Below are 27,431 nucleotides of genomic sequence, written 5' to 3' on the forward strand. Positions count from 1 at the left end.
ACCTTACCTCAAACGTAAGTGGTTATTTTTTTTCTTTGCAAAATCACTCACATTTCACATTATCCATAGTCTAGTACTGTAGAGACTAGCCTAGTTGTTTACTGATAGCCTATCCTGACGCGTTGTGCCTGAGTCCAGTTTGTATGTATGGAAAATTAAAAAAATGTGTTTTGAAAGTCAAATCAAGAATGAAATGTTATGAGAATATAAAATGCTGCATCAGTCTGGCTTGGACAACCAGGCCAGGACATTGGTATGAGGACACAGGTAGGCCTATCTGCAATGGCATTTAATTATAGACCTTTACAATTAAACCAAATTAAATGTATAATGTATTTCTATACACAGCACACATCTTTGTTTACCCTTTATCTTTAAGAGTGTTGATGTATTTTAGATCTCTCTCTCTCTCTCTCTCTCTCTCTCTCTCTCTCTCTCTCTCTCTCTCTCTCTCTCTCTCTCTCTCTCTCTCTCTCTCTCTCTCTCTCTCTCTCTCTCTCTCTCTCTCTCTCTGAGATCTGGTACTATAATTAATTAAAAGTAAGAAGCATCCATTGCCTTTTGTTTTCTATTTTACTTTCTTTGTTCGCACAGAATGTCCCGTGATGTAATTGTCAAATTAAATGATGTTAGAGCATAAATGACACAGCCTACAAACAGATGAAGTACAAACTGTATATTTTTACAAAAATCATTTTCTAAAAGTAATGTCAAATAAGTAAATGTTCAAAAAATGTTTTCCATTCGTTTTTTGGTCGCATGCACGTGACTGTAATTACTATGACACTGTGTGCATACATATTTAGCGTTTTAGTGCTTGAGGAAAGTTGTTTCTCTCTGCAGTACCACCCCACTGGTGTACTATGGGCTTACCAGGCCTATGACAAAATATTAAGGAAGATTTGAAATTTTAAGTTGATGAATCTTAACATGGTATAGGCCTATGTAAATAGTGAGTCTGTTTAAAAGAAAACAAAACAAAACAAAAGAATAGCTTATTATTGATAATAATAGACTTTACTTTATTATATAAAGTCAGGAGGTGTTCCTGCCCTGTGAGAGTTTCCATTTCGATTCCTGATGCCATCAGAGAAGAGTGTATGACCAGAACCCTCCCTCCTCCCCTGTGACTGAGGTACCCTGAGCATAGTAGCTTCCCCTGTGGGTACCCTGAGCATTGTAGCTTCTTCCCCCTGTGACTAAGGTACCCTGAGCATAGTAGCTTCGCCCTGTGACTAAGATACCCTGAGCATACTGTAGTAGCTTCTTCCCTCTGTGACTAAGGTACCCTGAGCATAGTAGCTTCCCCTGTGGGTACCCTGAACATAGTAGCTTCTTCCCCCTGTGACTAAGGTACCCTGAACATAGTAGCTTCTTCCCCCTGTGACTAAGGTACCCTGAACATAGTAGCTTCTTCCCCCTGTGACTAAGGTACCCTGAACATAGTAGCTTCTTCCCCCTGTGACTAAGGTACCCTGAACATAGTAGCTTCCCCCTGTGACTAAGGTACCCTGAGCATAGTAGCTTCTTCCCCTGTGGGTACCCTGAGCATAGTAGCTTCTTCCCCCTGTGACTAAGGTACCCTGAGCATAGTAGCTTCTTCCCCCTGTGACTAAGGTACCCTGAACATAGTAGCTTCTTCCCACTGTGACTAAGGTACCCTGAGCATAGTAGCTTCTTCCCTCTGTGACTGAGCTACCCTGAGCATTGTAGCTCCCCCCTGTGACTAAGGTACCCTGAGCAGGCCCGTTTCTAGGATTTTGGGGGCCCTAGGCAAAGGGGTTGTCGGGGCCCTAGGGCCATTTTTTGAAAGGGCAGCCACGGCACAAGAATTTCTGTTTCGGATGGGCCACACCATTTTTGGATGGCACTTTGGATGGCACATTGTCACAGCCTCATAGTCCTCATACCTACCTAGACCGTGTTGTTTTTAGGCTATGCAGGGCACATGCATGAAGGGCAACGAATGCATAACGAGCAAGCATACACCAGCATTTTCTGTGAGGAAATGCAATCTAACTTAGTTATTATGATAACTACACTACAGTTAATTTTATGGAACTTTATGAAGAAAGACCTGGGCAAATATAGCCCATTCCATACAGTAGGCTCATCATTTCTCATGCAGTAGGCCCTAGGCTAATTGAATGTTCAGTTGTTTAACCTCTCACACGAAAGTAGGCCTATAGGCCTATGGCCCAATCAGGTTTTTTGACCCTACTTCGAAAATCATGATCATTGCCAATCACAAATAAAGAATGGTCTAATCTTTCTAGTCACTTTTAAAATCTAACCGAGGGTGCTCCATTTGTGCAAAAGGAAATATTGACTCAATATTGAAACAATAGGCCTACAGTTCAGAAACTCAAGGCTGAGAAACGAATGAGCAGGCACAGTGGGGGTTTGGGGGGATTTGATATTGGTAGGCTAAGCAAGAATTCTGTAACCAAGCCAATGGGGGTCTCCCCGACGAGATTTTTTTCGTATTGCATCCATCACGCACTTGAAAATACAATCCAAATGTTTGTGTTGTTAGTAATACCGCAGCAAACACGAATAGGCTACTCTGTAGCGACCAATGATCACTGAACAACCACCTACGTTACTCCGTGGTTGACAATTGTGTCAATTATAGGGGAGGACCAATATCCCGGTGCCCTTACCTTGAGTTGTCTTGACCACAGAATGTATCCCAGAATGTATCCCAACCTCTGATAGTAGGCCTAATCCACGCGTTTCCACAATCATGGCCCTAAATTCCAAGGCGTAATCCACATAGTAATAGCAAGAAAGGCTATTGTGCTACAATTTAGCTATCCCACTCAGCGCACTTGTGTGACTCGTGTTATCCGATAGGCATTACATTGTACAATCGACGTTTGCCCAGTGCTTACAGCATGTGGATTAATGCTTCACAGACGTTTTTGAAAACACAATGAATACACTGTAAATGAAACACCTTGCTGTCTGTGTGATGTCAACTGGCCTGGGACAGTTTGGTGGTTTGGCAGTAGCCAGAGAGTAATGTGTCGTCTTCAAAATTAACTTTTATTATAAAAGCAACTGTCTTGAGCCAAAAATGTAGAGCGTAATGTAAACTGGGGTCTGCGCAACATCCAGTGAGAGATTATGTCGCTTGATTTTCAGTTTGTATTTGCGCTGGATTTTGACGCTTGAACCAATTGGAAGGGGGGGACCCTCCAGATGGGCGTACTTTGACTGACTAAAGCTGGGCTTACACTGTGCGACTTTTGCCCCGATTTTGCCACAATTTGGCACTCGCACGACTTTTTGGGAGTCGGGCCGATTTCTTGCTCAATCGCAGGTCAATCGTGAGTCTCGCCTCGTGCAGTGTACATGGGGTAACGACAAGCGATTTCGCCTCACGATAGTGCAATCGCGGGGTCGCAAGAAAATCAAAACTGTTTGATATCCAGGTCGTGGCTCGTGCGTAAATCGCACAGTTAAAGCAGTGCTACGACCCGATTTGACACTTCACATGCACAAATGAATAGGGCCGTGCGATTTGCTGTTGAGCGCGACCTCATCTCCACCTCAGGTGCGCATGTTACCTCCTCTGTATACCGGGGAAACATGCCTGTCACGTCGCGCAGTGGAAGCATTTGGCTCGCATCCGACTGTCGGCTCGTATACTGTGAGGGCGTGAGTCGTGAGATGTGAACTTTTAAACAGTGAAATTCCATCGTGCAGTGTGAGCAGGAGCTTAATACCCACGAGCGAAAATATCGCACAATGTATACCCGGCAATTGACATTTTCAGGCTGTCGCTGATGCAAACCTATTGGGAGGGGGGCCCCCTCGAGCAGGGGGTATTAGAGAGGCGCTGTTGTTTCCCTCGCAGCAGAGCCCTTCATACAGATGACAGTGCCTTATTATGAAGCTATTTGAAATCGTGATTGCTGTTGGGTACATAACCTGTCGTCCTTGGGGGCCCCACCTACTCGGGGGCCCTAGGCAACTGCCTACATTGCTTACCTTAACGCAACGGGCCTGACCCTGAGCATAGTAGCTTCCCCACTGTGACTAAGGTACCCTGAGCAGCATAGTAGCTTCCCCTGTGACTAAGGTACCCTGAGCATAGTAGCTCCCCTCTGTGACAGAGGTACCCTGATGTCCCCACACACTGCTCTCCTGTCCATCTGTCAGACTGCCCTGTGGTTTACAAGTACATTCAATTTATTTGGTACCATTTTATTGCTGCCTTAAATATGGCTTCTGTTATGCATTGCAGACACAGATAAAAAGATACGTTAAGATATACTCATATTCTACAATATAAACAATATCCTGAAATAAGGTGGACTGTTTCTTAAGAGAAGTTTGTTGTTTATGAACTGTGTGCTGTAGCGTGCTGTGTATTTCACTTTATCTTGACTTTCACTTTCCCTTAACCCCTGCTAGGCAACAGGTACAGAATTGTGCATGAAGAATGGCATCGTCTGCTGAGGACATCATAGAGACTGCTGCCCTGGGGAGGCCGTTTACTCTTGGGATGCTGTACGACTGCAGAAAAGATTTCCTTGTTCCAGGTGAGGGCTCAAGGATCAAACAGATATCAAACACATAGGCCTACATACAGAATTATAGAAAGCATAAGAGGTATTGTTGGGATCACAGTAAACATGTTAATTGGATAACCTTTTAACACTAACTTCGTAAAGCTGCCAAGGCAAGGCAGTCTTATTCACGTAGTAGTATACATTTCATACACATACTGTATACTTGTGCTGCCACTAAGCACATTATGAAGACAAAACGCAATAAATTACCATAGCTGTGCTGCTGACACCCAACGTGTCGTAATTAAAATGGGATGGGACTCAGATACATACTGGATATGTTTCAGCTGTATACACAACTATACTTCTAGGATCAATGAGGAAAGACCTCTAAACAAAGTGTGGTGAGGCAGTCTTTAGCTGCTATGCTGGAAAGCTTTGGAACCAGCTTCCAGACGATGCTAAAAAAAAATGCCCCTATCATTTTGAAACCAGACACAAGACGAAGCTGTTCTCAGATGCTTTCTCTTTGTAATCCAAATTATTGACCTTTGATAATAACTATTTTGAGGTCACAGACAGACTAGCCTGATTATCATCGACGTTCAGATCTCTTCGAGACTTGGTCTGACCAAGAGCATAACAATTAACTAACATTTCCCAAACGGCATGGTTGGCCTGCCTCCCTTGGTTTTCTTATGGTTGTTTGGTTACTGACAGAGTGTGAGGAGTTTCCGTATTTTCGTACTTGCATTGCTCTTGACCCATCACTAGGAGGGCACAGCCTGGCCAGACAAGGACCACAATTGTGGCACGTTCAGACAGTTAATTAAAGGTTAAAGGAAGTGTGTGTGTTCCAATGACTGAATGGCATCTCCTTTGGTTGTGGCGATGAGTCTGGCAGTGCGTCTTAATATGCGACCTTGCCTCCTCCACTTGCCTCCTCCACTTGCTTCTCGTCATGATGACATCACTGACAACAGCATTATATTTAAAAACCTTGCAAAAGCTCAATTGTAGAGTCTTTTTCTCTTTTGCAATTGGGATCAAAAGTAGTTGTGGCTAGGCTGAAAGCTGGGAAACTTTATCGTTTTCTCCATGGAGGAGGGGCCAGGAAGCGGGACGAGGAGACAAGCACAAGTGGAGGAGGCAAGGTCGCATATTAAGACGAACTCTGTGGCTCACTAGCCATGGATCACTCTGCTCTGTTGTTGTGTACCCAGATATCCAGAGGGAGAGTCCCAGCACTGTTTAATGATATCATTATCACAGCCTAGACAGAAGAGAACCACAATTGTGTCACGTTCAAACAGATTATTAAAGGGTTCAAGGGGAAGGGTGTGTGTCTGTGTGTGTGTGTGTGTGTGTGTGAGCGTGTGTGTACAGGGCTACTGACAGCTTTGGCTGGGCCCGGGACAAAGACATCTGAAAAGGCCCCAAACCCAATACATACAATGTAATGAGGATCCAATTCTGGGCCCCTTCTCTCTTTGGGCCCAGGACAAGTGACCCCTTTGTCCCCTGTGTTGTCTTCCCTGTGTGTGTGTGTGTGTGTGTGTGTGTGTGTGTGTGTGTGTGTGTGTGTGTGTGTGTGTGTGTGTGTGTGTGTGTGTGTGTGCGTGTGCGTGTGCGTGTGCGTGTGTGTGCTCAAGTGGTTGAATGGCATGTCAGTTTAGTGGCTATAAGTCTCAGGCTTACTTGCTGGGTCTGGAAATCCTGGGTTGACACTTGGCACACAACAGCAGAGCAGAGGAACTGGGCAGATAGGAATTGAGGCAGCAGTAAAGACAAGGTCAAGGCAGCATTCAATGTCAAAAGGCAGAAGCAGTGTTTGGCTACGTGGGTTACTTGGGATGGCCGTGTGCGGGTAAAAACGAGAAAAATTGGCCATTTGGCGGGGGTTTTTTCCGGCTGATTTGGGCCAATATGAGTCAATGCAATTTGTTGAACTTGGGCGGATTTTAGAGCATTTAGTGTTTTTGAGAACCTTTTGGGCAGGATTTGATCAGACACATCTGGCAACACTGGGCAGAGGCAGGGCAGAGAGGTATCAAACAAATGTCAGTTGCCATGTTCTAATGATTTTATTTGTACATTTTATATTTGTAAAGCAAATTGAACTGAATTTGTGTATGGAATACGCTATACAAGTAAAATGGCTTTGCCTTGTCTTACTCAGTTCAGTGTGTTCAGCATCAATAACATCAATAACAAAAAAACGTAAGCTGATGAAATAAGAATGTAGGGGTAATTGCAGTTATGCAATTGAAATTACATTTAATGGGCTCGACGGATAAATCCTCATACCATGGGTAACCAAAATATGTAGGAACAATCGCGTTTTGGGAGATTTATCACTTATGACCTATGTAATAAGCTCGACTTATGTAATTAGTCACAATTAATCAATCAAAAATGTAAATAAATCAGTCTCATTCATAAATCAGTCTCATAAATAAATCAGTCTCATAAGTAAATCAGTCTCATATGATTTGGATATTAACCCTGTGAAACCTGAACCATGAAAGCAATGAGAGAAAATTCTATTTTTTTGGAATTTGCTTCAATATTGGTCCCTTATAAGAAATGTAAAAAAAAAAATCTAAATTTTGTTAAGGTCACTGAGATATTTGATGCATCATATATGATGCATCAGGCTTTAAAGGGAATGAAAATTCCAATTTCATGACCATTGAAAAATGACTTTTAATGCATTTGCATCTTTTTTTTAATTTAAAAAAGTTGTCAGACAATTTAATTTGAGGATTATCTTTAAATATTTAGTGAGATCCTGCCATTTTTTTAAGCCTATCCTTGTTTTAGCAGGACCACATTTTACATTTCCCACAGCCTGGTTGGGTAATTTTTTAAAATCTATGTAAAAACATAGCTGATCGAATGCTCAACAACCTATTTATGAGTGCAATATAGATCATTATTCATTTTTGATGTGTAATTTGAATATATGGGTCCATTACTACAATTGGACCATTTCTCCATTCACTTCAATGCATTTTTTTACGAGATCATAATTTCAACATTTTGCATTACATTTTCAAAATTGCAAGTAAAACGTGTTTCTTAAGGCAATATCTTTGTCTTGAAGTAAAACAACTTGTGTGTTTTGTTAAACGATCGTCGTGGTATGCTTTGTAAGTTTCCCTATGGAGCAAATGCATTGATGGCTGACTTCCTGCCACCGCCGGATGGTGCTTATATGTCTCATCAGTTTTAGCACGATCTCTCTGCAACACGGTGTAAAAATATAAACTCTTCCTTGCTTAATTGCACAAAGCAAGTGTTCAAATTAAAGGATGTAGAGTTATATTTCGGAAATTTGTACACAAACCTTATGCAATTTGACGAAATCTCAGCGTCGGTCAGGGAAACCGCTTCTACCCCATTTTCCTGTTTTTCGCCGAGCTGTGGTCAACTTGTTGTCGACCGCTGCTCTCTTGTGGCGGTTTCCGCGTACTGCAGGACGTTTGGAAATGACACGCAGGATGTTTTTCAGATCGATTTTTTTTTGTGTCAGCGTGGAGAGGGCTTTGAATTTGATGAGACATATATGATGCATCCGGCGCGATAGGGTTAATCTCAGTATTTCACAATGAATTGCAAAAGATCAAGACTAATAGGAGTACTTGTGCACGTTGTGATTGGCAGTACAATGAAGCAGTCGCCTTCAAGGTATGAGACTTAAACCTAACTGTTCACTGTGACGGTCAACACAAGGGGCACAAAACTCAGTTGAAGGGAAAAGTTCTAAGTAAGTTGATTCCGTACGTACACAATGCAATAACAGACAAAATGCAATAAAATCAAATGAATAACTTTTATTAACTACCAAGTAATCTAAATAAAGCATTACATTCAATGTCGGTTAAATGGAATAATACAAACATAAGGCGCAAATACTATAAAACAAGTAAAGAAAATAAAAGAAGAAAAGAGGGGAAAAGAGAGAGAGAAAGAGAGGCTTCTAGCCTGTGTGTGTGTGTGTGTGTGTGTGTGTAGGTGGGGGTGCGTGTGTGTGTCTTGGGGACATGAAATGGCGGATCAAACGCGTGTGTGTGTGTGTGTTTGGTCAAGCCAAGCTAACATTGGCTACAGAAAGTTCAGGCAGAACAAAAGGCTATGGTAGCTAGTAGCTACCTAGTCTAAGGTAATAGCAGGTAGCGCTAGCTCTCCGGTGAGGCTAGGGGCCTGCCACGGTGTCTGGGATTTCTGTAATTAATGTACGCTATTCCGAAGGGAAGAGAGAGAGAGAAAGAACCGAGACAGAGCAGGGAGTGAGAGACGGGTTGTCTAGAGCAATATCTGTAGTCGACTACAAATATGGCAACTCACATGTGTGGGGAAATATTGTCTAGGTATGGGAATGCACACAGAGCCGGCAAGCGTTAGCTAGCACGAGCTCAGAAAGTTTGCAGAGAGCACAGGACAATTAATGACTGTCTGGCGGACAGTACAGTGAGAAGGTTCTACTCAAATTGTACCGAGAGGCACGGGGTTGTCCTGGGGTTTCTACAAACGTGATTATTCTCGAGGGAGAGGGAGAGAGAAAAGGGAGAGAGAGAGAGAGAGAGAGAAGCGGTGACTGTGTGTCAGTAGGAACAGCGTATGCTGTGGAGATTAGCAGCTGGCTAGCTAATCAAGGCAGGGCCGGTTGAGGCCGTGAACACAGTATCAAAATAATAAACACGCGCGCGCACAGATGTTTAGAAATTGCACGATCGCATTCGAGAGGTTCACGGAGCGTTCCAAACATTTATATGCGTCCAAACAATGCTTGAAAACACTCCGATCGTTTCGAATGAGACGTAGCAACTAGTAAACAACCGGGAGAGTTAGTGATAGCAGATTGCTAACTAAACAGAAGGGAGACAAGGGAATCAGACATGTATATGAAAATCAGCTAAGCTTTCTTCAAAACATATCTAAACTGACAGTAGAGTAATATTGCCCAGATATGCCTACTGTGAAGGAGATGAAAAGGCTTCCAGCCTTCTCAGGAGAGAGTGGTTATCCTCGGAGGTTGTGGTCGGCTTGTTCAACACAGCGCTCGCAGTCTGTGTCCAAGGCGTCCGATTCTCGGTGTGTAGGCGAGTGTCCAACAGCACACGCAGTCTGCAGGGTCCAAACGTCCGCTCCAGCGAGACAGGAAGGGTTGGGAAAAGTGTCACGCACAGTTCGGCCGTGCGATGCTTTAGGCGTGAAACAATTGATGCATCAAAGTTCCACAAATGAATCCGGATGAAGTCTTGAGCAGGAACGTCCAGGCTACCGACTTATTAATGGGCTACTGCCTTCCAACAGTAGAAACCAAAGACTCTGTTGTCTCTGATTGAAACTTTGCAAAGAAAATGAACTTACAGCTGTTTAAGGATGAACTAAGCGTTACATTATCTGTATTCGGCCTAAATATCAGATAAAAGCTATGTTCAAAGTTTTGTGTGCACAATCTCTTTCCCTGTGTGACCACAGGTCCGCATAGCAGGACAGCTAGCGACAGAAGAGGGAGATGCTAGTTCAGAGCAGCATGTTATTGACCAGTGGTGTTGCATTCTGGGATTGGGCTACTGGTTGCGCTAGGTTGGTGTAGCGCCCCCTAGTGGACTGGAGGAGAAGTGGCTGGGAGACCCTACAAGAATAATGTAGTGCAAGGACAGTATAATGGCATACTAGGGTTGCCAACTGTCAATGAAAAAAATACGGGACATTTCATCGTGCCGGGGGTCTGGGGGTTGTCCCCCAGAAAAATTAGCATTTCTTAGATGTAATTTCTTGCATTTTAACGTCCTGTGTCCCGTTTCAGTTCAATACGGAACCCGTACTTTTATCTCTAAATACAGGACGATTCCGTATTTCAAGGGACGGTTGGCAACCCTAATGGCAACAAAAGTAATCAAATGTAGTCTTTGAAGTCATTGATCTCCTTAATAAAACTTTTAATTTCCAAACAGGTGTTACATTGTGGGATAATGAGGACCTGCAGCAGAATACTTGTCAAACAAGACAACAAAACACAGAATTCAATATCACAGCATCAGACTCCATTGATGAGAAGTCAAATTCATTGAATGTATCTGGATCTCTGAAACTAAGTCTCCTGGGAGGACTAGTGAATGTGTCAGGATCAGCTAAATACTTCCAGGACACAAAGAAATCTCATAAACAACAGCGGCTCACTCTTCATTACAAAACAACAACAAGATATGAATCCCTAACAATGTCTCATCTGGGTCGTGGACAAGTACCCCATCCCAACGTGTTTAAAGATGGCACAGCCACACATGTTGTCACTGCCATCTTGTACGGGGCCAGTGCTTACTTCATGTTTGACAGAGAATCATCTAACGACGAAGACAAGAAACATGTTGAAGGGGAAGCCGAACTGATGATGGATAAGCTGAAATTCATCAAAATAAGTGCACAGGCTTCTTTTGACATGGATGAAAGAGAGAAATCTGCCGTGGAAAAATTCAGTTGCACGTTCCACGGAGATTTCCATCTTACCAGCAATCCATCATCATTTATCAAGGCTATGGAAGTTTACAGACAACTGCCAAAGTTGCTTGGAGAGAATGGAGAGCATGCTGTTCCCGTCAGGGTGTGGATGTACCCTCTGGTGAAGCTGGACTCAGAAGCTGCAAAACTGCAAAGAGAAATCAGCAACAGCCTCATCACATACACATCAAGAGACATAGAGCATTTAAACAACACCGAGATGAGATGCAATGACCTGCTGAAGAACACAGCAGCAAAAACTTTTCCTGTCATGGAGGAGAAGCTTCGTACTTTCATGCAAAACTGCCATCACTACAAGCTTGAGTTTGTGCAGAATCTAGGGTCAGTGCTTCCTTCTATCCGAGGGGGTGGACAAGAGGAGAGTGCCCTTGCAAACATCCTTAAGGCACATGAGAAATCTCCATTCAACAGCAAAAACCTGGATCAGTGGTTGACCCTGAAGGAAAAGGAATCAGACACAATTGCTTCCATCCTCAAGCAGCTGGAGAAACTAGGTGCAAAATTAGATGACGACTTGGATGATCTTTTATCTGATTTAGACATCACAAATGTTGTGAGCTTCACATTTACCTCCATAGACCAACCTGATAGCAGCCTCATGAAACAATTGCATTTCCTTACTCCAGCCGGAATGATGAGTGAATGTCCAGATACTCGACAGACCAGAAATACAACTCGCAAGAGAACATTTGACGCTCGAGATACTATGAAACCATCCCATCCTATGAACGAAGAGTGGCTCTCTGCTCATACAAAACAAATTATGAGGAGACAGTTACAACTGTTTAAACATTTGAAGGAGCAGTTGGACAGCAGTGATGACACCAAATTCATTGTTGCATCCAAATATGATGAGCGTTTCCCTGGAGCCTGTATATTCATATATGAAGATGGGAGTGATGAGCCTGTCCGCTTCATTCCTCCATCCAAACCTGCCACTCCATCCACCTCTGATGTATCATATGACAGATTCACAGTTGGGGTATCAGACCCAGACTCTACCACTGTGGAATACCTAGTAGAATTCAAAAGGAAGCAAGAGGGAGATTGGACAGCTTACTCTGTGCAGAACAAGAACACAGTAACTCTGTTAGGACTGCAGCCAGACACTGAATATGAGATCAGAGCCACAGCTGTGGGTAAACTCGGGTACTCTGTCAGCAGTTGTACTGTCAGTATTTTAACTGACATTAGCCCACCAACCGATTTGGATGTAAGTGAAAAGAAGGCACAATCCATCACCTTAACATGGAGGAATCCATCTGACCAACAATATCAATCTCTACGTGTTGAGTACAGAATGAAGCAGGAGACCGGATGGACAGCTCACCCTGTGCAGAAGAACCAGGAGACAGCAACTCTGTCAGGACTGAAGCCAGACACTGAGCATGAGATCAGAGTTATAGCTGTGGGTAAACTTGGCTATGTCAGCAGTGATGTTTTGACTGCTGTAACCAAAGCCCTTAGCCCTCCAACTAATGTTAAAGTAACCCGTGAGGCAAACTCTTTCACCATAACCTGGTCAAACCCAGAACATTATGAAGATCTTAAACAGTACATTGTTGAGTATAAGGAGGGGATCAGCAGTGACTGGCAGAAAGAAGAAACTAAAAAAGAGGTGTACACTTTTACTCTGAAGAACCTGAAACCATATACCAACTACTCCATCAGGATGTGCACCGAGGCTGGTAGAGAAGTGAGCAAACCCGGAGAAGAGATGGTGACTACAACCAAGGAATCAGCAGGTCAGTTTTTACAAAAACATCTGTTATCATGGCATGAGATTTGAAGCTAAATCCCATTGCTAGAGACAGTCAGGTGAGTTTGAGTTGAGGGTCGGTGCACGGATGGTCAATTGGAGGATCAGGGAAGTTGAGGAGATGAGCTACTTATAGTAGGCCTACATAGGAGCGGTTCTAATCAATCTGGGGCCCTAGGTAAACACCCCCTTTCATTTTCATACATTTTAGAAATTGGCATCTGTAAACACAGTATTGAACATCTGACTGAGTACAGCTGATCTAGTATATACAAATTTATATAGTGATTGCCCATGAATTGTCATTGTCAAAGTAAAGTACCCAGGTGAAAAAGTGGTTCAATTTAGTACAATAAAAGCACAACTGAAGTGTACTTAGCATGTTAAAAGCGCACTCACACTTTTTGTGCTAAGAAAAAGTATGTTTACAATATGCTTATTTAAAGTGTACTTAAAATTAGATGTAATTAAGTTGCTCTCAAAGAAAGTACACTTTGCGAACCATACATAAAGTGCACTTAGAAGATGTTTGACTAAAGTGTATTTAGAGGAATATACTAATAGTGTTCTAATAGTAAACTTCCTAAAAGTGTATTTTTTAATAACATATTTCAATTGCACTTTTTTTAAGTGCACTTTGATTATACTTCACCCAAGTGACTTCGAAGTGTGATTTTCTATAGTGCGCTTTAAAGTAAAACACTTTAACATATTGGTAGTATACTTTTTCTAAGTGCACCATGATTGTGCTTCATCCAAATATATTCAAAGTGTGCTTACACAAAGTGCATTTACCCATCATGCATCATCATGCATGTACCATCATGTAATGCACTTCTTGGAGCTCAATTTCTCAAACAGAAAGCCGTTGACCTCTAAGGAATATCTTTGGTTTGCATGAAAATATTACTCATTGTTATATTCTGCGTTTATTGTAGGAGTTTTAAAATTTTAAAGTGGTACACAAAAAATGACCATGTTCCCACCGTCATTATGATGGTCACGTATATGTTCTGGTATATATAGGCTCACACTTCCCTTGACATCATGGTGAGAGGTAAGTTGGAACTAGTTGTTCAAACAAAGAAACAAGGGTCACCATTAGTGATCAATTCAAATGATCAATTGCAGGAAGGAGGAGCAAGAATGAAATAAAGTGAAATGTGTATCTGAAATCTCTGTAACAATGCAGTGATTGTAAATGTCAGTCGTGCTAGGTATGCATACTATATCACTACTGTGACATGTGGCTGTGTGTAATGTACAAGCTCTGAGGACCAGCATGGATTGTACTATTACATTTATATTATTTCATGTACTTGGGAGTGTACTGTAAATATACTTCAAACATACCTGTTATATATTTACAATACTTAATATGATATACTTTTTACAGACTTAAAATGTTCCAATGTAGTCCAAAGAAGCATGAAGTTAATGTAGGGGTAATCCCACTTATATTGGACGTGAGGAATATTCTTCCTCACGCAAGGGCACCAAAATATGTAGGTTCTACTACATTTATGGGTACGGGGACTATTCTTCCTCACACACGGGCACCAAAATATGTAGGGTCAACTACAATTAATGGGTACGACGTTAAATGTAAGGGAAGTACAGTAATGTAATTATAATTACATTAATAAGTATACAATTCTTATACAGTTCCAAATATGTAATGTGTTATTACTATATGTGAGGAATAAGAGTATAAGAAATGATGCATGAAGAGTGTGTTAAACTCTTCGCGCTGGGTATCAATAATGTGTAGGTGTGTACTTATGGAATCGTCAATTGTCTAATTAATGATTGCATAAAACACGGTTCATGACCGTCTCATAAAATCATGACCATTATTGACTAATAATCTGAAGGTTTTGTGTGAATTCTTTTCTGGTTGACTTCGTAGAAATTGTTCAAATAAGACAAACACGGTTCACCACAATGTACATTTATTGTAAAAGCATCATCCGGTCATAACACTGATACAGACAATGTGACTTGCAGGGCATAAGGACTTAGGTAACATATATACAATACACGGGGTATGAGGGGATGCGTTATGCGTGTGTGTGTGTGTACGCTATGCGAGAGAGAGAAAGAGAGAGAGAGAGAGGAGGGGCGAGTGGCGAGCGCTTTCTGTGAGCGCCGCGCACCTCTATTACCGCGTGTGCCGAGCGGTGGGAGGAGAGAGAGAGAGAGATGTATGTTCTATGAACTATGGCTCAAATGATTCTGCGCAGCGCTGCGCGCAGGACCGAAATATGAGATACGAGGAGGGGCGTTAAGCTTTCGGCTGATGAAGCGGGAACTTATCTTCAAGATAGAATTCAAGCTAATCAGAGAATACTGTCCTTTGTCTAAAGGCTTTACAGTATGTGTGGGGGGGAGGGGAAAAGGAGCGCTTGGCGCGCTTTTCCGACAATAGCTTACGTCCTCAACTCGATAACTCTATGGGTTAAAACACGGGTACGTGTATCTCTGTGAGTGGATAATTTACATGTGGGTGCAAGTATGCCAATCCTGCAACTACAGTAAACTAAGAATAGCGTGTGGCTATTTGTGGTGATGAGAGGGGAGAAAGAGAGAAAGAAAGGAAAGAACAGATAGAACAAAATAACCCAAAATAAAATATATCACACTCTACAAGTGTGGATATTTAAACACAACTCCTCAAAGCTATGTAACAGTTCTAACTGCGTATATATGCCCAATTTCAGTGCTTACTGCATTATCCTTGGTAGGAGGAGAGAAATCCTTTGATCTCTCGGGCGAGGTGGGTGTGTGCGTCTTCGTGCGCACGAGGTCCTTTTGTTCTCCAAGCTCGCATGTCCTGTCTGTGGGCCCAAGCGATACCACGCGCCGTTCCGGGGCACGAGGTTGCAATGTGTCCACAGAAGTCTTGCTTCGTTGTACGGGGAAAGGAAGGGTATTTCGTTGTGTAATCCGATTGTCTTTGCGGTGCCGTCCTGCGAAGGTCCAGTGAGAAGGGCGGGTGCACGCAGGTCCGTTCCACGCGTAATAACTATACCGGCTGTCCACACTCTCTTGGGGGACAGACCATCAGGCTCAGCCGAGTCTTCGTAGACTCTAGGCGAGGTCCTTGATTTCGGTACTAGTAAAAGATTAACAATTGTCCGTACAAAAGTTATCCTATAGCGCGTGAGTTCCTCGTGGGTCCTGACTCACTGTTCTCCTAGTAGGGTCCGCAAAAGTCAAATGCAATACAAACGAAAACCGGTTGAAGGAAGAAATATATCGACTGTAGTGTTAACCTGGCCAAGATAACTTACAGTTTCAATAATTTCTAAAATAGCCTAGACGTCTCTCCAAGGAGACGTGTCCCGGCACTTCTCACATCTCGATGGAGGAAGTCGGGGTCGGGCCTAGGGCGTCGGGCCTAGGGGAATAAAGGGGTGATTCATACCTTTACCTGGGCTTTATACATACGGGGCGGGGCTGAGCCACGTATGTAATTTGATCAGGTACAGTATAGAAAATGGTGTCCTCATCTTACAAAATGGCGGCCATTCGTAAAATGAAGGGAAATGAATTAAACTTTAGGGGTAATAATGCCTACATTGTACTTCTAGTAACAATAAAATGTTATAGAAGTGTACTCAAGCACATTATTAATGCCATACGAATGCATGAAAAGCGTGTTTGGAGCATACTTTCAAAAGTATGCTTGTAGTGCACTTAAAGTTGTCCAAAAGCGGTGCCAATTTAGCATCCTCAGTGTGCTACAAGTGTGCTGAAGTACTGCTTTAGTAGTGCTTCAGCGCACTAATAGTGCAATGAAGCGCACTTTAAATCGCCGAAAATAGTACACTTTGTACTAAGTACGGTCAAAAAAACTACACTTTAAGTATATGGGTTTTTCACCTGGGTATGCTGTTTTATTTTGTTTGCCATTCTACTTCAATGGGGCTTCAATTTTGGCACCCTAGGCGACCACCTTGTCTGCCTATCCCTAGCACTGGCCCTGTGATTATAATTGCGTGGTAACTTTTTTTGTCTTGGTACCTTTGGTACCTCTTCTCAAAAATTGTTAATGTTGTAATGTAATATAATTTTCCATACAAAAGTGATAGTGTTGACAGTGTGACAGTAGCATTGTCCAAGGGACACGTTTTAGCCACATTCTCAAGAATCATTGATAAGCTAATCCTTTTAATGTAGCGCCTTTGCATAATTGGGCCCGCTGGTAGGCCAGTTCACTCATTGCTGAAAAGACTCAAAATTTGTACATCATAATAACTGATATGGCATTACCGAGAGCCAGATTAGGTAACAGTTTAAGTCTTGTTCATTACAATTTTGGTGAGAGTAAGGCTATGCTCTGTGCAAAGGGGTTAATACCAGTTCAGTTGTAAAGCCTCAAAACCAGGAGCACCCTCCTTCCCTCAGAAGATGAAAACTCAGACCTGTGATGGCGCAAGATTGTTTAGGCATTTTTTATTTTAAAAAAGACAATTAAATAAAGAAGCTCATTTTGTTTCAGTAAACCCACTCCGATATAGGCTTCTTTGTATTTACTGCCTGTTGCCACTGGAGACAATGTACCGCTTTTTTAGTTTAAAAAGTTGTGATAGCCCATCGCTCATCTGTTTAGAAGGTGAAGGATTCAGTAAAAAGACCTCCTGATGAAGGTCTAAGGACTGAAAGCTGACAAGTCAAGTAAAGCTTCTTTGCACAAAAATAGAGGACCTGAAGTGTGCGGATTGTCTTCTTTTTATACAGAATTAGTTTAAAAAGTACCATATTTTAACTTATTTGAATTGCAACAGGAAAGAATAGCGAGCGCTCTATATTCTTTTCTCCAGGTTGAAGGGGTGCATCTGGTTATTCCTTTTAGGGCTTGACAGACTTTTGAACTGTATCCAAAGCACTCTCCTTTGAGTCAAGGTAGTTGAAGTATTAAAAACCCTTTATTTTACATCAGGGTTTACATCGACCCCGATGTCAACTACCTTGACTCAAAGGAGAGTGCTTTGGATACAGTTCAAAAGTTTAACTTATTTGAATTTGGAATCAGTGTGACAAATTAAGTGAATCATCATCATCACTTGTTGAACAAAACCTAAATATCTTACTGATATGTTAATCCATTACTTAATGTATTTCTTCATTCATCTATGTCCACAGGTTCCAGATATGAAAGGCAACACACAGCTCTGGACAGAAACAGGTTCACTCCTCTGCCAGGTACCCCACCAGTGTATCTGCTGGATATGAAACCAGCAGCAGGTCCTGTGAACAAGAAGGAATTTGGAGAAGCATCATGCAGTAATCGATCAAACAAAACCATCATGCTTGTTGGTGCCACTGGATCTGGCATGACAACCCTCATCAATGGCATGATCAATTATGTACTAGGAGTTGAGTGGGAGGACAACTGGAGATTTAAATTGATAGATAAAGAGACCAATAAATCACAAGCACACAGTCAGACCTCCGAGGTGACAGCCTATCAGATTCACCACACAGATGATTTCAAAATTCCATATTCACTCACAATCATTGACACACCAGGGTTTGGGAACACCAGAGGAATCAAAGGAGACAAGGTGACCACAGACAGAATTATACAGTTCTTCACAGATAAGGATGGCATTGATGCAATTGATGCAGTGTGTTTTGTAGTGCAGTCTGCTTCAGCTCATCTGACACCGAAACAGAAATACATCTTTGATGCCATCCTCTCTGTGTTTGGGAAGGACATCGCCAGCAACATCATCACTCTGGTCACCTTTGCTGATGGACAAACTCCTCCAGTACTGGAAACCATCAAAGAGGCCAACATTCCATGTGTCTCACAGACAGACGGATCCCCTGTCTATTTCAGATTTAACAATTCTGTTCTTTTTGCCGAGAACAAAAGAAGCAGTGATGAGGGAGACTGTGATCACATGTTCTGGAAAATGGGAAAGGCCAGCATGAAAAAATTCTTCACTCAGCTAGGCAAAATGGAGACCCAGAGTCTGACCCTGACAAAGGAGGTTCTGCAACAGCGAAAACAGCTGGAAGCAACCATTGAGGGAGTGCAGCCACTCATTCGAATCATGAAGGAAATACAAAGCACACAAGCTGTTCTGGAAGAACACAAGACCCAAATGGAAGAGAAGATGAATATAGAACAAAGTATTGCAAAGTTGGAAAAGGAATATCACCAAGTGCAGGGAAAGATTGTAAAATTGATAGAAACTGTAACTAAATGCCTGATTCGTCTGAAAGAGATTGCTCTTCGGCCGGATCCTTTGTCTACTCCAGACTACATTGACCTGCTGATAGAGTCAGAAAAACAAGAGGCCAAGCCTGGATTGCAGCAGCGTATCCAAGAGTTACAGGAACTCAGGGAAGGAGCTGATCTTGTGCAGAAAGTGGCAGAAAACATTGCACTTGGGACAGAGGCATCAGGCAAGGCAGTAGCCAATGAGTTTCTGAGATATTTTAAATTATAACCTATTTTGAATGTGTGAAGTATGTGACATATTATTTCCCAAGACAGTTATGAAATACCACCTTCACCAGTGCCAATTTTAATATTTGACTAATAGTTACTGTGTCATACTGTTCCTTATTATGACAAATGTTATTTTCTTCTATTACTTTTCCATATTTGCAACAATTATTTGCAATGTTTTTGTTGGTTTTGTTATGTTTACGGGTATATCTGTTTTAATCATGTCATTACATCTTGTAATTCTAGGTATTTAAGTTTTCATCACTTTTTAGTATCATAGTGTGTATTATGATAACTAGCTGATTGTTATCACATGATTCCATCACTATTGATAAAGTGATGTGTAAAGTGTAATATAATTTAACTGCTGAGGGGTGTATTCACTGTTGAGGATATTAGATATAGAAGAGACACTGATCTTATACTGGTGTCTAATGTCTAACTTTGTATACACTTGTAGACACAGAGAACTCCAGGCATGAGGATTAATCTGTGGCCTTCCCTATTATGATTTGCTGAATTAATGTAATCATGTGATTTGTGTCAAATTAAAAGCTACTTTTTATTTAATTGCTTTGGGTCAATCTCTGCTTGGTGTTTATCCTCTCTTCAAACTGTTTTGATGACTGCATCCAGGGATATAGTCAAGTCCAAGGACGGGACTAGTCAACTTCTAGACAAGTCCAAGACAGGACCGAGTCCTAGCCAAGTCCAATTTTTATGTAAAGCCAAAGTTGGCAAGTCCAGTGTCCAAGTCCAAGACAAGTCTGAGTGCAACTACTAGCGAGTCCAAGGCAACTCCATAGAAAAACTGACTTCAATCCAGTCTCAAGTCCGAGTCTGGACTCAGGTACTAGAGCCCTGATTGCGTCTATTATATTACATCCTACCTCCGATTGTGTATGCATGGTTAACACTGTACTGTATGTGCCTCTGAGTTACTGGACAGAAATGGTGTGTCGTCAACTATTCAAACTTTCAAGTTAGCCTACCTATTGCCCTTTTGTGGCAGAATGTGATGAAAAGTTTTTTTTTCATATTCAGAGATAGATATATTCAATTCACAGTAGCCTGTTCAAACAATGCAATATGATGGAGTACGATAGATTTTTTTTTGCAAGAAACACCTTAAACGAAAAAACTGAATTGAATTCTGCATTTGACCATACAGTATTCATTCAGCTGTACGGATGTCAGAGTGGTTCCCAAACTTTACCACGACACTATATACCTGTATACCGATACATTCAAGCCAAGGCCCCCCTTATGGGTCGTGCCACGCTATTTTTACCTGTGAGGCAGTGCCCCACTAGGATAGGCCTATATAAAATAATAACAATAATAGTAGTAAAGAGATGCTGTTGAGAATATTGTTTAGCGCACACACGCACACACACACGCACGCACGCACGCACACACACACACACACACACACACACACACACACACACACACACACACACAATCTCTACTAAACCAAAGGCTAAACAGGTGTGTGTGTGTGTGTGTGTGTGTGTGTGCGTGCGTGCGTGCGTGTGTGTGGCTATGTCTGCAGTGGTTAAACAGACACTCATTGTATGTCTACATGAGGCACTCTTTAAAAAGACAGTTTGGTAACTTTACCACTAGAGGGAGCCCTTTTAAAGTTATCGATGACATGGGCCTACGTCTTAACTCTGATGGTGGTAAAACATCAGTCTGCTACAAGAGCTGCATTGCCACACCGTACATCAACACAATAGAACAGGAGGATGAGCGTGGCTTTGTTCCTCAAATATGATCACGATCTTCACTTCTCATTCATCTGAGCACTGCTGCATTTCACTGAACTGCAACATGCAGGCCCTGCAGTGCTGATTGGCCAGATATACACGAGTTAGTAAACATCCTGCCTTTACCACTCCCTACACCTCCATCCATGGCCGAAGTGTCCAAGGCACCTAACCCCACATTGCAGGGACTGCAACCAATAACCTGTAATATTGGTAAGTCACTTTGGATAAAAAAAAGGGTCATTTAAGTCTAAAGTAATAACAAAAACATAATAAAACCATCACAGGTATGCAAGGCGAGCACACTTCAGGGGTAAGTGGGGGGAAAAGCATAGTGATATTGGGATATACACTCACTGGTCACTTTAATAGGTTCACCTTTCCAACTGTTTCTTGATATGAATTTCTGATCAGCCAATCAGTTCAGTGCATTTAGGCATGTAGACATGGTCGAGACAATCTGATGCAGTTCAAACCGCATCAAAGCATCAGAATGGGGAAAAGGGTTATTTAAATGACTGCATATTTCAGAAAATACTGATCTGCTGGAATATTCACACAACCACCTCTAGGGTTTACAGAGAATATATACAGTGAGCAGCAGAGGAGATGGAAGAGGTCAGAGGAGAATGCCCAGACTGGTTCAAACCAATACAAGGACTTTTTTGAATAAACACCCTGGACTTCATCATACGCTTCCCAATGCCCTCTGGACCTCATCATAAGCCTGCCAACACCCTCTTAGTATTGACAAATAAAAATAAAACAGTCTAATGCCCCCCAAATGGCAACTAAGCAGTAAGCATCACCTCCACCCAGCTGTATCCTTTCTTAATGGGTTCCTTCTTAAAGGTCACCTCCCGAGCCTCTCCCATCTCTCTCTCCCACTCGTTTCCTGTTCCTCTCTTCACTGTACTATCCTAATAATAAAGATGAAAATGCCCCCCCCCCCCCCCCCCAAAAAAAAAAAACAAAAAAAAAACAAAACAAAAAAAACCTTGAGCTAGATGCGTACTATGCATCCTCTCTTGTTGTGCTGGTTTAATGACATCATGGGGATGACTTTAAATAAAAACTCTGATGAAGTTTAATATGTACCAACCAAATATCTTGGACAGACTTCTTGTAAATGTTTTTTTTCTATCAGTATTGGCCATGCTATAGTCATAGCTGCTGAAATGGCAATACATGTAAACAATCAATCAAACAATCAATCAGACTTCTTGTAAATTCATGTCATTTTCTCTTATGTTCAGGTGGCCTATTTTAAGTTGTGTGTAGAGTCAGGGCCACTGGCAGCTTTGGCTGGGCCCTGGGCAGTCATCTTAATGGGCCCTCACCTCAATTCTGGGCCTCCTCTCTCCTGGGCCCAATGCATCTGTCCCATTTGCTTCTGGTTGAGGCCAGAAAAGGCTGTGCCGAAGATTTAACCAAACAGTTTCTATAAAGTCTCTGCTTAAAGCATGTCACTGCCTTGAGCACGCCTCTACCCAGGGGCTCAAAGTGCATTGCCTCCCAACAAAGTGGGTGGAGTTCCTGATTTCTCTGGAGCTCAGAAACAATATTTGTATTGCTCCTGGACTGACTAGAAGCTATGCCGAAGATGTTGTGTCACTAGGGTTAAGTGGGTCCCAAGTTGGAGAGGGTTGGGAACCCCTGGCCCACAGTATTACTCACCTGTCACACACACACACACACACACACACACACACACACACACACACACACACACACACACACACACACACACACACACACACACACACACACACACACACACACACACACACACACACACACACACGGGTCAAAGACGTCCAACATGTCCTTCAGTGCAAGGGATAAGCTTACTTTTGCTTACTGTAAATGTAATAACTTTTTTGAAATTATTTTTTTCGGCTTGGCTTTCATGCATTCACTTTTCAAAAAAATGTTTTGAAATTTCATGTTTTTCACAGTTACAGTAAGCAAAAGCACCTGTTAGCACTGAAGGACAGTGTCATGTTGGACGTCTACACACACACACACACACACACACACACACACACACACACACACACACACACACACACACACACACACACACACACACACACACACACACACACACACACACACACACACACACACACACACACACACACACACACACACAGCTGACCAAGTTGGAGAGGGTTGACCCCTTGCTCACTGTATTACTCACCCATTATGCTGCACTTAGCAACTGACAACAGCAGGCATGCATGTGGGGAGACATCACACACACAGACACACTCTCTCTCTCTCTTCATCTCTCTCTCTCTCTCTCTCTTCCTCTGTCTCTCTCTCTCTCTCTTTTCCACACACACACACAAACGCACACACACACAACTGACCAGCATGGTTGGAGACATCACACACACGCACGCGCACAGGCAGGCACGCACTGTCCAACATGTGTGAACTGGAGACGGAGTGACAGGACACTGAGCAACTACACGCCTTAACAGCACAGACACACACACACACACACACACACACACACACACACACACACACACACACACACACACACACACACACACACACACACACACACACACACACACACACACAGTGTGTGTGTGAGAGAGAGAGAGACGGAGAGAGAAATTACATGTCATGTCAGTATGTTAGTTGTTATGGCACATTGTGTATGTGGTAATTCCAAAAGTCAAAAGAGTGTGGAGAGGCAGCCTTTAGCCCCCACACTGCAAAACTTTGGAACCAGCTTCCAGATGATGTAAAAAAAAAAATGCACACACTATTGATGACTTTACATCTAGGCTCAAGGTGAAGCTGTTCTCAGATGCTTTGCCCTAGCAGTTTTTATTTAATTTTATTATTGTTATTGCTTAAGGTTTTATGTTGATCTTTCCATTTTCTTTGACGTTAATTCCTTCTTGTTGCCTTTCTTTTTACTTTTTTTTGTGAAGCCCATTGAATTGCACCTGTGTATAAAATGCGCTATACAAATACACTTGCCTTGCCTTGCCTGTTAAGTTGTGTTTATGTCTCTGTTCCTCCTTGTCCTCTTCCTCTGCCTGTGTCTACAGCCGCTGCCCTGCGAGAAAGACTTGTCTCTGCAGCTGCTGTAGTTTTGGTCTATGTGTTTGGACAGTGAAAGAGACTCGTCTCTGGTGCTGCTAAAGACTCGTCTCTGGTGCTGCTAAAGACTCGTCTCTGGTGCTGCTGTGAGAGAGACTCGTCTCTGGTGCTGCTAAAGACTCGTCTCTGGTGCTGCTGTGAGAGAGACTCGTCTCTGGTGCTGCTAAAGACTTGTCTCTTGTGCTGCTGTAGTTTTGGTCTATGTGTTTGGACAGTGAAAGAGACTCGTCTCTGGTGCTGCTAAAGACTCGTCTCTGGTGCTGCTGTGAGAGAGACTCGTCTCTGGTGCTCCTAAAGACTTGTCTCTGCAGCTGCTGTAGTTTTGGTCTATGTGTTTGGACAGTGAAAGAGACTCGTCTCTGGTGCTGCTAAAGACTCGTCTCTGGTGCTGCTAAAGACTCGTCTCTGGTGCTGCTGTGAGAGAGACTCGTCTCTGGTGCTGCTAAAGACTCGTCTCTGGTGCTGCTGTGAGAGAGACTCGTCTCTGGTGCTGCTAAAGACTTGTCTCTTGTGCTGCTGTAGTTTTGGTCTATGTGGTTTGGGTGTGAGAGAATCGTCTCTGGTGCTGCTAAATACTCGTCTCTGGTGCTGCTGCTGTGAGAGAGATTCGTCTCTGCTGCTGTGTTTTGGTCAATGTGGTTTTGGTGTCGGAGATTTCTGGGCACTGCAGCTCACCTTATGTCCAGGTGAGGGCGCCAGAGGCTAGTTACTGAAAATGTGAAGTGAAAGCCCACCTGGCAACTCCCATTGTCATTGGGACACAGCACACAAGTGCACACTGCACACAACGAACTTGCATTTACCTCAGTCTTGAATGAGTATGGGGAGAGTACTGGTTAATTCATAGAGGTAGAAAATAACACTAGAGAGGACCCCGCCCCCCTTTTTACAGCAATCTGTAGCGGCCATTAGGCTCGTTTGCAACCACGCAGCAAAAGATTTGATCAAAACGTGATTTGCTTGGGCATAAAAAGGAGGGGATAACTGCCTCGCAACCAAGCTGGACACATCAGGACGACGAGATTTCAACAGCGGCAAAGAAGGTGGATCTATAGGTCTGTGGGTGGATCTACCTATTTAGACAGCGGGTGTACCAGGGCGCCCTCTCGTGGAATTAAATAATCATGGCGCTAATTCCATGACGCGCTTACCATCGTCGGCACATGCTTGTGAAATGCGAGACTTTCTCTGCGTCTCGGAGAGAAATCGGGTGGTCTTGTGGTAGAGATACAGGTTACCACTCAGTGAATCATGGTACAAGTCTACAAATTTGTGATGATTTGGCTTCACTTCCATGTAATAATTCAGTTAATTAGTACTCACTTTAGGCTATTCATTTTGTGTTTTGGGACCAAAGTCGTCATTCAGATAGGACCGTTTTAAAATTACTTAACAGCGCCAACCCATGCTGCGAGGATTGAACCCAGGTGTTCAATATGTAGCTTTACCATGGCGCGCCAACCACAAAGGCCACTCTGTTTCGTGCACTTTCATACATAAAAGACAAGATAAGTCTCTCGCAACTGGTCTGTTTCCACATTAACCATCAGCAACTAAAGACTCCCCGTGTTTCGGTGCAGTTTCGAACCGGGGACCTCATGAATGGAAGTCAGGCGCGCAACCACTACTCTAACCGTCGAGGAATAATACTGGTTTTGTAACCTACGGCATACACTCCTAACGTGGCGAAGATGGAGCATCTGACGACAGGGTGGTTTGTTTCTTTTTTTTTCTGTTGTAAGTGGGTTGTGCGACCATACATATGGATGATACCACTCTGAGTATGCTGCATTTGAGCATGAAATGCATTTCAGCATGTAGAAAATGAAGCACGTTCAACTACACACACATGAATCACATTGAGCTATGAACACCAATCACGGCAGATTCCTCACATCATGGAGGAGGTCTTCTGCCCAGCGCAGTAGGTTTTTGTTACTGCGTGGCAGCTTGACAAAACTTTTGTTCCCGCGATGGTTCAACGCCATGTGACACGACTGCCGCGCAGAGGTCACTCCCTTCAACTGCATCGTGAACGGCAAATTCTAACCAGGATGCTTCACGCGGACACACTGAGCATGCTCGCTGCCTAGCAAATTTTCAACCTCGCAGGAAAGACGCTGTCATGAACGCCCTTATTATCTGTAGGTAGATCAGAGCAATGGAAATTAACGGAGAACAAGGCTCACCTCTGTCAAAAATGGCTTAATCATGTGAAAATGTCCATCAACACACTATACAAGGACAATAGTTGAAGTGTGTTGCTAACTGTGTTCATAAAAGATATTATTTGATTTTTTAATGTATTTTATCAACTCATGTGATTTAAGTATTTAGCCTGACATTTCAAATCTGGTCTTTGATTAAAGTGTTACCTCATATTTACACAGTTTTAGTTAATTTCTTGACAGGGGTGGGCGTGTTCTCCATTGACTTGCATTGCCTGAAAGTACCTACACTACCTACGGAAGTTGGGAAGCTCCAGCTGCCATTTCCCAGTGCTGTCGCAAATTGCTGTGTCCTCTCTAGTGTTATTTTCTACCTCTATGGGTTAATTACTCTCCCCCCACCAACCTGAGGGATTGGGAGTCGAACTGGCAACCTTTGGGCTACAAGTCTGACACCCTAACTGCTTACCCATCCCTGCCCAGTGAATGTACTGTACCTCAGAGGTGGCAGGAAAAACATAGCAAAACAAAATACATTTCTCCATTCATTAAATAACTAATGTGCACCAAAAACAAACCATGCAAAATAAGCAACGTTCCCGTGAGTTAAGAACTGCATTATAAAATAATATGTTGCATCTCTGAACATTACAATGTATGCATGGTAGTAGGACTGACATGGGAAGTGAATTTCACCAAAAGAAACATGCATGTCAACATATACTGTGACTACTGAAGCAGATCATGATCCTTGCTATTGGATTTTAAACATATGGTGTACTGTCTTTTGAGAGGTAAATTTTTAGATATTTATGGCTCTATTTTGAAACTATTTTTAAGTGAACAATAATATGAAGCAATTATAAAAGCTGTATACTGTTCATTCTGTCAAAGCAAAATGTTTTTAATGTTTTTCCAAGAAAAGTATACTGTACTTACAGATCTGCTAAAATGTGAGGAGTGTACTCACTTCTGTGACACACATATTTGTCATGGAGATACAGTCAGGGCATTGCCATGGAGATTAGGGCGTTGCCATGGAGATACAGGTCAGGGCATTGGATCCGGCCGTAAACCAGCCCAGAGTCC

The 27,431-nt window shown here is 42.6% G+C and overlaps 1 protein-coding gene across 1 annotated transcript; it reads left to right on the forward strand.

Annotated features, from left to right (window-relative positions):
• Positions 1-1,045: 1,045 nt before the first annotated feature.
• LOC134444281 (uncharacterized) lies at positions 1,046-24,164 on the forward strand. Its single transcript, XM_063193634.1, has 5 exons — positions 1,046-1,135; positions 4,423-4,550; positions 10,487-12,796; positions 17,959-19,238; positions 24,123-24,164. The coding sequence occupies exons 2-5, from the start codon at positions 4,451-4,453 to the stop codon at positions 24,162-24,164; spliced, it is 3,732 nt and encodes a 1,243-aa protein (XP_063049704.1). The 5' UTR covers positions 1,046-1,135; positions 4,423-4,450.
• The last annotated feature ends 3,267 nt before the right edge of the window (positions 24,165-27,431 follow it).

Source organism: Engraulis encrasicolus, unplaced genomic scaffold, assembly GCF_034702125.1.
Source record: "Engraulis encrasicolus isolate BLACKSEA-1 unplaced genomic scaffold, IST_EnEncr_1.0 scaffold_49_np1212, whole genome shotgun sequence".
Taxonomy (NCBI): domain Eukaryota; kingdom Metazoa; phylum Chordata; class Actinopteri; order Clupeiformes; family Engraulidae; genus Engraulis; species Engraulis encrasicolus.

What these genes read in the sequence shown, in the direction of transcription:
- LOC134444281 (XM_063193634.1), top strand. Translation starts at nt 4,451, where the DNA reads ATGGCATCGTCTGCTGAGGACATCATAGAGACTGCTGCCCTGGGGAGG. An exon ending in AAAAGATTTCCTTGTTCCAG is followed by an intron (nt 4,551 to 10,486) that starts GTGAGGGCTCAA and finishes ATTTCCAAACAG; the next exon opens with GTGTTACATTGTGGGATAAT. An exon ending in CAGAGGCATCAGGCAAGGCA is followed by an intron (nt 19,239 to 24,122) that starts GTAGCCAATGAG and finishes CTGTGTCTACAG; the next exon opens with CCGCTGCCCTGCGAGAAAGA.